This window comes from Dipodomys ordii, unplaced genomic scaffold, assembly GCF_000151885.1.
Source record: "Dipodomys ordii isolate 6190 unplaced genomic scaffold, Dord_2.0 Scaffold12, whole genome shotgun sequence".
Lineage (NCBI taxonomy): Eukaryota > Metazoa > Chordata > Mammalia > Rodentia > Heteromyidae > Dipodomys > Dipodomys ordii.
The window spans coordinates 2880531-2891230 of record NW_012267228.1 but is presented as its reverse complement, the minus strand read 5'-3'; the positions used below and the strand labels follow the sequence as shown (position 1 = coordinate 2891230).

At 55.1% G+C, this 10700-nt stretch overlaps 1 protein-coding gene across 1 annotated transcript in view; it reads left to right on the top strand.

Moving 5' to 3' along the window:
* Slc6a11 (solute carrier family 6 (neurotransmitter transporter), member 11) overlaps positions 1 to 10700 on the top strand; it is an 82094-nt gene that overhangs the window by 21097 nt on the left and 50297 nt on the right. Inside the window, exon 5 of the mRNA XM_013010340.1 lies at positions 7367 to 7499. Coding sequence (XP_012865794.1) covers positions 7367 to 7499 — 133 coding nt within the window. The remainder of the gene's footprint in view (positions 1 to 7366; positions 7500 to 10700) is intronic.

The window sequence follows — 10700 nt, the reverse complement described above, 5'->3', positions numbered from 1 at the left end:
CAGAGAGAATCATGCCTCCCCTCCTCTCCTCTCTTCTTCTTTCCGTTCTTTCTTTGTGCTGGTACTAGGGCTTTAACTCAGGGCCTGGGTGCTGTCCCTTAGCATTTTCACCCAAGGCTGGAGCTCTACGCTTAAGCCACAGCCACACTTCTAGCTTTTTGCTGGTTAATTGGAGATTCATGGACGTTTCCGCCCTGGCTGGCTTCAAACTAGATCCTCAGATCTCAGCCTCCTGAGTAGCTAGGATTAGAGATATGAACCTCCAGTGCCTGGCATATTTCTGGAATTTTCTATGTAGGTTTTTTAGGTCATGGATGAATGCTGGTGTTGCTTTGGAGAAGCAGAAGTGTGCTTCTCCCCAGACAACTTTAATAGGCTTACTGAGGTGTCATTTACATGCCATAGAACGCACCCTTTGAAGTGTACACTTCAGTCTTTTTGAGCAGATTTACCCTGGGAGATGCCATCTCAGCTCAGGCTTAGAACATTTCCATCACCCGAATAAGAGCCTGTGTGCCCATTTGTAGTTCATCGCTGTTCTCCCGGGCAGCTGCTCTTTCTGTCTCTGCAGATCTGCCTCGTCTAGACAGAGTGCAGAAATGGAATCATACAATTTGGGTCTTTCATGGTTGGCTTCTCTCATATAGTCTGGCGGTTTCAAGGTTCACCCGTGAAATGCAAGCCTGAACGAGCATGCGCGACTGTCCTCACCTGTGACTCTTGAGACGGAAAGTGCTTTGCTTTTCCGTGTGTGGGGTCCCCCCGTTTTTGAATTTTTGCATATATGTATAAAAAGGGGTGTCTTGAGAACAGAAGTCACATGTGTTACACATGAGTTCTTGGAGATAATTTTGTACCACCCTTGAGTGCGTCTGCATGTTTTTTTTCCTGTGACCTGTCACGTTGACTCACAAAGGGTTTCAGATTTTCGCACCTTTGGGGTTTAAGATCAGGAACGGCCACCCTGAGACACCTTCCTTTGTGTAGCTATACAAGAGTGCGTGCCTGGATGATGGCGATGTTTGCTGTGCATCTGCTGACCGACACTTGGTTTCCATTTGGGGCTGTGAGGAAAAATGCTGTTCGGGACATACATGGACAAGTTTTTGTTTCCTTTGTTTCTACTTTCTTGGGTATATACCCAGGAGGGGAATTTTCTAGGTTTTAGCTGGGTACCAATTGCTTATGCCTGTAATTTTAGCTACTCAAGAAGTTGAGACTAGAAGGGACAAGGTTCAAAGCAAGCTAGCCCAGACAGAAAAGCCCACAAGAGACTCCATTTCCAATCAACCAGCCAAATACTGAACTGGAGGTGTGGCCTAGGTGGTAGAGTACCAAACATGAGCAAGCAAGCCCAATGTGTATGGAGCCCTGAGTTCAATTCCCTGGTAGTATTGCCTTAAAAAAAAAAAAGGAGCAATTCCTAGGCTCTCTGTCTTAAGTTTTTACAAAAGTGTCAAACGGGTTGCCAAAGTGTCTGAACTAGTTTCCATTTCTCCCAGCAATCTAGGCAGCTTTCATTTGTCCACACCCCTGGCAAAGTGTGTGGCTGTGTGTACCGCCGTCCTTGTGGGTAGGAAGCGGCTCTCGCTGTGGCTTGGCTCTGCCTTCCAGGGCAGGAGCGCTGGCAAATGAAGGTGCCAAGTCAGGGTTACACCAGGCTCCCAGGTGTCTGTTTCAGGGCTCCTTGGCCTTCAGTGTTCAGAATTCTCTGGAAGTGTGTGGTGTTTTGTCAGAGGCGGTCCCAGTGTGGTGTCCAGTGGGACAGGGTTCAGCCAGCCGGGCCATCTCACCTGCTGTGCCCTCATTGGAGGGAAGCCACGCCACTCATTGAGGGACGCTGTCAGGAGAGTGAGAGGAGCGGAGGGGTGTGGGGCCCATGGCATTTTCTCCTGGACCCTTCCCAAAGCTTGCAGAACTCCAACGTGAGAGGGGCTGAGCAGGCCGGCGAGGCCGTGGGGGCTGGGACTTGAGGCTGGCAGAGTGCAAACGGCTTGGGAGAGCTGGGGAGAGCATTTCCTAGGGCAGGGAGGGGGTGGGCGGAGAGAGAAGCAATTGCAGACCCCTTGGGCCAATTTAGATCTGTGCGTGATCCTTGGTTCCTGGGGTCCTAACTCTGCTCGCAAGTCCATCAGACCCCAACACAAGGCCGAGGCGCGGGGGTCTGAGCTCTGCTTCTGGGTATGAGTGCATGAGGCTTCCGGGGCAGGTCACCTCTCACCCCGTCACGGTTTCCCTCTCTGTCACAGGAAGTGGAAGCTTCCATGACATTCTGTGCCTGTCCCTGGTACGCAGGTGGGACACGTAAGCTGTCCTTGTCCTTGTTTGTCCTTTGTCCTCTTTTTTTTGTTTTGTTTTATTGATACTTTTGAGACAGCCTTTCAGTACAGTGGAGGCTGGCCTTCCACTCACCATCCTCCTGTCTCAACCTCCTGAATGGTGTGACCACCACCGCTGCCTAGTCCTTGGTGTGTGTGTATGTGTGCACAAGTGTGTGCTGGTACTCAGGGCCTGGGCACTGTCCCTTAGCGTTTTCACTCAGGGCTGACAGTCTGTCACAGGAACCACAGCTCCACTTTTGACTTTTAGATGGTTTGTTAGAGATAAGAGTCCTGTAAACTTTCCTGCAGGGCTGGCTTCAAACTGTAGTTCTCAGATCTCCACCTCCTGAGTAGCTAGGATAACAGGCATGAGCCTCCCTGAGGGCTATAGCTGCCATCCTCAGGAGCCAGTGCCCCATGGGGCACCGCAGGCTGGCTCACACACCGAACTAGAGGTGTGGCCCAGGTGGTAGAGCACCAAACATGAGCAAGCAAGCCCAATGTGTACGGAGCCGAGGAGGGAACCCACCCTACATGCCAGCCTGGTTTCAAGGCCTCTGCCCCAGACCCTAGAGTTGGGGGCTGGAGCTGCTGTCTCCCCAGGACAGTGCGAGCAGGGCTGTCTGGGCAGCAGGGCCGGGGAGCGCACACCCCGTTTGGTGCTAGGCCTTTCCGTTGCTGTTGGATCTGGCTGCTCTGGAGATCAGCGTGGCTATTTATAGCTCAGCCCCTCCATGCCAGCTTTTTAGGGCTCTCTGCGCCTCTGGCAGACCTTCTCCTCATGGCAGGTTAAAAGGAGGTGATGTGTTTGTGGGTTCCATGCGGGGCATGAGGATGAAGCGGGTCTCCCAGGCCAGGCTGGGGGCTCTGCCCCACGGGGGGGCACGCAAGTTCGCTGTCTCTGGTGGGTGCTGGAAAGCCCTTTCCTTCTGTCCAGGGCCCAGCCCCTTTGTGTGGGGGAGACTGGTGAGGGCGAGGAGGGAGGCGGAGGATCTGATTCGGGGTCCTAACCACTTGCCTTAGACCCTCAGAAACAGGAGATATCTGGGGTCCAAAGTTCTGGAAAGCTCCTGGGCCTGTGGCTAGGCAGAGGGGTGTGGACATCACTTGTTTCCAGATTCCATCTTAGGCAAGATCCTTCGATTCCCCCCTACCGTCCCCCCCCCCACCAGGGCCTTGGTGCTGCCCCCTTTGACTCAGGGCATACCGTCCATCCGCCTCCATGCCCACAGACTGAATCCTGGGAAAATGCTGGTGTACAGCAGTGTGGTTTGCGGGCGGTGCATGCCCATTTGTATATAGACACTGGAAGTCGTGGGGGGAGGTGTTTGCCAGCACTCCCCCTCTTCCTGCCCAGGGGTCACCTTCTGTCTCCATCTTCTATCTTTCTCTCCTCTCCGGTCCAGCCATCCTTGCTGCTGCCAGTCTCTGTGCCGCTCCTTGCCGGCCCTCACCCATCCATTCACCCTGCTGGGAATGAACAGTGCTTCCCAAGCCACCTCCCCTGCGGCCTCCCGCCCACCCCCTCAGGATGCAGTCCCCCACACACACAGCTCGGCTGCACTGCCCAGATGTGTCTGGCGTTCCCAAGCCTTCTCCCTGGGGTGCTTTGTTCCCCACATGCCCCATCATCTTTGTGAACCTTCCTCCTGCATTTCAGGGCCCCCCCCAGCTCCGTGCTCTGACCCTGACCAGACTCCCCCCGCCCCCCCCCGTGAGGCTCCCCTGCTGTGCCTCACGGCCCACTCTCTCCCGTAAGGCCTGGGGTGCTCCAATGGCCATGTGGCCATTGAAGACTGCAGGCGATGCATGATTGGCAGGTGGTGCGTGATTGACAGGTGCTCTCCATCTCGGCACCTTGTACTTTCACTGCGGCGTCAGTGCGGGAAGGAGGGGGAGGTGGTGGCTGTGCTCGCACCCCAAGCGCTGTGACCTTAGACTTACCCTTGACCCAGCTGCACCTGTTCCCCACCCTTGGCATGGTAATGGTTCCCAGCCCTCCATGCCTCAGTGGACCTCATGGAAGGAAAGAAAGGGGGGGGCAGGGACCACCATTCCACTGATGGATGAGAAGCTGAGGCCCAGACAGGTAACTTCGCTTACCAAAGGTGGAGCAACTTTCAAGGAGCTGAGTCTGGATTTGAGCCCAAACCATGTTGGGGTGTGCCAAGGCCTGGGGCTGCCCGACATAGTATCTCCCTGCCGTCAGGTTTTGGCTTTGGGGTGGAAGTTGCCACAGATATGCTACGATGGCTCATGAAGCTTCTGCTTTAGTGCCTGGCACATAGTAGGTGTGCGGTGAGCATTGCTCTAGTGTGTGCACCCCCGCCCCTCCGGGGCACCAGCCAGTGTGCAACGTCCCCCATTCCCTGAGAAGCATCGGGAGGTCCGGCGCTAGGCTCTGGCCAGCCAGCGTGTTGGCAGCAAGTTCTTCCTTATTCAGACTTTTCTTCTGTCCCAAGCTTCATGGGGGAGGGCCATTAAGAGAGCTTTTTCCCAGGAAGAGCTGTGCCCCCCCGTGACCCCCCCAGGTCTGCAGCAGGGACGGGGGATGGCCCAGCCCCCACGCTCCCAGAGACGCCATGGCCGGTCTGCTGAGCCCCGTTCCCTCCAGACACCAAAGGTGCTATTCCTAGAGACCGCATGGCTAAACCTGCAAGAAAAGAGGACGAGGATGTTTTCCAAAAGAGCGATTCACCCGCCCTGGCCGCGGGGAGTCCGCTCTCCCATTCTGGGAACGAGATTGTTCAATTGAGCGGAGCTGGCGCAGGCAGCCCCGCTCGGAATGCACAGCATCCAAAATGTGGAGGTGGAGGAGCCGAGCCAGAGCCCTCCTGGCAGGCCCCCGCCCCTATCACCTCCCTCCTTCCCTCCCTCCCATAGGCCCTGTGCACTTCCTGGTTTCCCACCCCCACTTCAGCAAGCAGTTCCACCAGCAGGAAGGAATGCTTGTGTTTGCACACACGCCTGTCGTCCCTGCAGGCCGAGGGCCTCGTGAGCGCCTTCCAGGACGTGTGCAAGTCTGGCACAGGGCACACCAGGTTATTTCCATCTGCAGAGACCAGGGTCTTCTCCCTCACCAGCTGATGAGCTGTCTCCGTGGATATTATTTATGGGTGGTGGCTAGAAGGCAGCAGGCATCTTCTAGCTCCTCCTAATCTAGGGACAGAAAAATTTCCCAGAGAATTCTGGGAGCGGCCGTATTTGTGGGGATGAGATTCTTCCCTGTGGTCACTTCTCAAAGAATTCAAGCAGTAGGACTCTGGGGGTGCTTGTTACCGCAGCAGAACCCAGCCTGTGCTGACTGCTCTGGGCCAGCCAGGAGAGCTGCCGGGAAGCTATGCTGTATGTATGGGAATGGAGTTAAACCAGGAGACGGGTTTAATTCCTGCCAAGAAAAAGCCAAGGTTCCAAACCCCACACACGGCTGCTGTACTTCATCCTGGACGACCAGAGCAACCTCTGTGGTGATTCAGCCTCACTGTGCATAAGAAACCCTCGGGGTCACCTGTCAGAATGTAACGCCCAGACGCCCACCCTGCAAAGATCAGGGCTCAGTGTGTATATTCCTGGGAAGCCCTTCAGAGCCCCTGATCTGCAACAGGCAATGTGTGTGATGATGATGGTGGATTTTTTGTGAACAAAGCTTGAAGTTTCAAAAGGAACTAAAGCTGGAGAATGCTAAGCACAAGAAGCATTGTCACCTTGGTTGCCTGTCTTTCTGTCCAGCTTGACCCAGTAGAGGATTTACCTTTTACCTGGCTTCTAACGCACTGGCTAGCACAGAGTAGGCACTTTGTGGCACAGAGTAGGCACTTTGTGACTGAGTGTTGGCTGCCCCCACGTGTCCTGGCACTGAATCCCAGAGCCAGTTTCCTTTCCAGTGAGACTGTGGCTGCACATAGTCTGGTTTCGTTTCGGGGCCTGCCTGATGTCTGCAGGGGTGGGGACAGGACTGGAGGGGAGCCTGCTGACCAGCGCTAATTGGTGTCATGGGCTGTGGGTGCAGAAGCTGGCCGCAGATGCCCAGGAGACACACTGAGGGTGCCTTTCATACTTGGTGGGCATTTTCAAGGCAACAAGGTGGCTGGCACTGTCTGATAGCAGTGGGGGGCGGGGGGTTCGTAGAGAAAGTCTGGAGGAGATTGTCTTGGTGCCACAGTTCTACAAAATATGGATGGAGCATGGCAAGTTTGACTCGGGTAAGGGAATCTGGGAGCCAGGCCTGCACAGTCAAGTCTGAGGAATGGATGGGCCATGAGGGACGGCCACGGTGGCCACGTCTGGGTGCTGCTCTCCGGGGCCCGTGCCCTCTGGGGTGCCGTGGCCCTTGTCAGGCCACCCCAGGCTTCCTGTGCACCTCCTCTGCCCAGCCTTCCTGCCATTCCCGTCACCCAGCTGAGCCCCAGCATGCTGTGCCTCACATGCTCTCTCTGGGGCTGAGCTCTGACTGTTCCTCGATCCAGAGCCATCTCTTCTCTTCCTTCTCTTAGCTCCTTCATCCTTCAAGCGCTCACCTAGTGCGCCCTCCAGGAAGCTGCCCCGGGGCCTCTGTAGCAGTCAGGTTCAGAAGCCTCACCCCGGAGAGCTCATCACTGACGCTGGGATGTTCAGTTCTTGCTCTGCTCCTGTGGGAGCAGACGCTGGAGCCCTTGGCAGCTCTGACTTCGAGAGGCCCAGCCTGACACGTGCTGCAGAAAGGGGATCTGGAAGTTTCCATGTGAAGTGGTCTGTGTTCCACTATTGGTTCAGCAAAGTGAGGGTGTGTGGTCTCCGCCTGAGGACCCATAGTGTGTGTCTTCCAGCACCCCAGGAGAAGTGGGGTGCTTCTGTCTTCCCTAAGCCCCTGTGTCTCATGTCTGTGCCTTACCCCCCCTCCTTCTCTTGTAGGCCCTGGGCCCAGCCCGGGGTTTGACACATGGGGAACGGCTGGATGAGGTGGTGAACGGAGGCTGGTCCCCGCTCCTCTGCTGCCCTTGCTATGCTGCAGGTGAGGCTGGTCAGACCCAGGTCCAGCCCGGTGACTGTCCACCCTCCCTCTGCAGGCGCCGGGTGCTGGCCATCTCCGCCGGGATCGAGCACATCGGGAGCCTCCGCTGGGAGCTGGCCCTGTGTCTCCTGGCGGCCTGGACCATATGCTACTTCTGCATCTGGAAGGGGACCAAGTCCACGGGGAAGGTAAGAGGTCAATCTTTGAGCAAGAGGCTTGGCCTGTCCTTGAGCAAGCTCCCAGGGGTTCCTGTGGTGAAGGACGCTCTTCAGTTGGCAAGTGGAAGAGCATTGGATGGGAGCGTCCATACAGAGCCCACAATTACCTCCACTAGACACTGACCATACTTTAAGTCTGTTCCATTTTACCTCTGACCCTCAGTGAAAGAAGAAGGTCTTGCCCTGTCTGTCTTAGTAAGTCAAGAATCACAAAAGGTAGCCAGGCACTAGTGGCTCACACCTGTAATCCCAGCTGAGATCTGAGGATCAAGGTTCAAACCCAGCCTGGGTAGGCACATCCATGAGACTTATCTCCAATGAACCAGCAAAAAAGCCAGAAGTGGAGGTGTGACTCAAGTGACAGCGCACTAGCCTTGAGTGACAAAGCCGAGCAAGAGCAGGAGGCCCTGAGCTCAAGCCCCAGTGTACACACACACACACACACACACACACACACACACACACAATAAAATCATACCAGGTAAGGTGGCGCTGAAGTACCTCACAAGCTGGTATGTGCTAAACGACTGTGATGATTCTGCTGTCTCGAAGTCAAGGCTCTGGTGTGGGCCAGGTTAAGGGATGCTGGAGTCCCTACGAGGTCCCAGATCTTACAACATCATTCTCGAGCACTGTGGGCTGCTTAGGGGGAGCAACAGCTCCCATCTTGCAGCCTGAGTGGACCAGGTGGCCTCCACAGTCCTCTGCCGGCTGAGCCCCCCTGGGCACAGGGGAAGCTGAGAAGCAGGGAGACACCCAGACTTTCTGGTCAGCAAGCATTTCGTGTTCACTCGTGATCCAGGGTGGAGCTCAGGGCCAAGTCCAGTGTGATGCCATATTTGACTAAAAATAGATACAAACGGGAAAGAATTAGCTGCAAATGTTGAGCAATCAGGAGATCTGGTGTAGCTGATTCTAGCATCTTTTAGAGATAAGGTGTGGCCAGACTGGACTTGTATCCCATCAGATAGCCAGCACATGGCCAAGCCAAGCTGAGCAGCTGGACACCTCCTTCCAGTGGGGTCCAGTGGGGTCCTGGTTGGCCATGGTCCTACAGTTCCCCTCGGCCCCCTCAGGATCATCCTCCCCACTTCGAGTTTTTCTTAAACAAGGGTCACCCTGGCCCATCGTTCCTTGCCTGCCTGTCGAGGAGAGACAGCTACTGGGGCAGGCTCTGGAAATGAAGAAATGAAGTCTCCTAGAAAACAGGAACTTAGGGACTCTGGGGTGGGCAGAAGAGGAGACTGTGACGTGACATTCCCTCCTTTGGAGGGAAGAATGGGGACATGGCAGAAACGAGGTCCCTACTCCATCCTTGCTGCCTCTCTTGCTAATGAAGGGTATGATGGGAGAGCTCCAACCCAGATCTGGGCTTGAGGTCAGCCCTGCATTAGTGTGGTGGGGCCGTGTCACTCAGTACCTCTGGCTGTTAATGTCTATAAATGGGGGTGGACTCTTGGGCTTGCCGTGGGAAGGGGTGGGAATGAGAGGCGGGTGGCCCACGCTCACGTCCCCGCTCCTCTAGATCTCCTGAGTAGCTGCGATCATAGGCTGAGCCATTGGCGCCTGGCAGGAAGACCATTTTTATGAGTGTGTGCCTCCTGTTGAGCTTTGCTAGGCCTCAATCTATCCCAGAGGTTAGCTTTAGGGCTGGACCTGGCGCACAGCCTGGGTTTGTGGGTAAAGATTTTTTGGAACGCAGCCATGTACATTTGCTCATGTGTTAATCTTTGGTTCTTTTCTTCCTCTTTTGTGGAATCATTGAGTGATTACAGTAGAGACTGCACGGCCACAAAACCTAATACACAGGTCGAACATCCCTAATCCAAAACTCTGAGACCCCCAAATAATCCAAAATCTAAAGCTTTTTGAGGCTGGCACAATGCCACACATGGAAATTTTTGTGCACAGAATTCTGTTTCACACACAACATCATTTAAAAATCATTGTATATGATTACCTAGAAGGCCATACATGTAAGATATAGCTGAAATGTAAGTGAAGTTTGTGCTCGGACTTAATTCCTCCCCAAAATCAGAGAGAGGAAAAAAAATACCTGGAACCTGAAACGTTTCTGGTCCCGGCACGCTGGATAGCGTTAGCTATGCCGCCTGTGTTCACCATCTGGCCATTCACATTCGTTTGTGGACCAGAAACAGATAATCTGATCCGTTCAGATAATTTGAATACTTCCCATTTAACAAGAAGGGAATATGGCGGTGGCTGTCTCCCCCAGCATAGGCCCTTTCCAGCATGGAGAAACTGAGTGGCGGCTTTCACGGGGTCCTCAGCCCGTCTCCGCGTGTCCCCCCAAAGTAACGTCTCCGTCCAGATCCTCAGGATCCAGACGTCTGCTCATTCTGTGCTCTGTTCGTTCACTCATCCGGTAGGTTTATTGTGTACCTACTGTATGCAAGGCCCTGGGCTGGGGCCTCTTTTGGGTGGATAACTGAGGGATATCGAGGCTGGAGACCAGCCGAGACCTGGCAGCACGTGGGCCTCACAGGCTTTCTTCTGAACGCCTTGAGGCAGGGCAGTGTGGTCTGGTGTCCTGCTTGTTGTGGGCGGGTTGGTGGCCCTGAGAAGCCAGGGCGTCTCTGTGACAGGGTGGGCAGGGACAGGCCTTCTGGGTAGGGAATGCCGCTGTCCTGCACCCTGGACCCCCTGGCGACGGCCAGCCCTGCCCAGCAGATGGGTGTCTCCCCACGCCGCCCCTGCTGGCGCTCGCCCTGCGCTCTCCCTCCTGCCCAGTTCCGTCTTCTGGCCTCTCCTCCGTGGATGATTTATGGATTTTTCCCCTCGTTTCCTGGTCTCCAGGAGCAGGAGCACTGCAAAAACAATTCTGGTTCCTTCTCCGCCTCCCCACACTGGCCCTGCAAAGGAAGCTGCAGGATTAGCTGGGTTTGGAGAAGAATCATGCCTTTTCACTCCCTCGGGGCTCTGTGTTTACTCCTTTCAAAGCTGCGGGACACCACGGCCAGGGAAAAGCCCCACACACAGACAGACACACTCCCCCAGAAACAGCTGCAAAGGGCCTTGAATTGACTTTTCTTCTTCCCCTCGCCTCATTCGCCCACAGGGAGAGGCTCGGAGGTGACCAGAGGACTCTTAAACAGAGCTTGTGGGCTGTGGGATGGGGGAGCAGAGCACGAAGGCCGCTGCCTCCCCTCC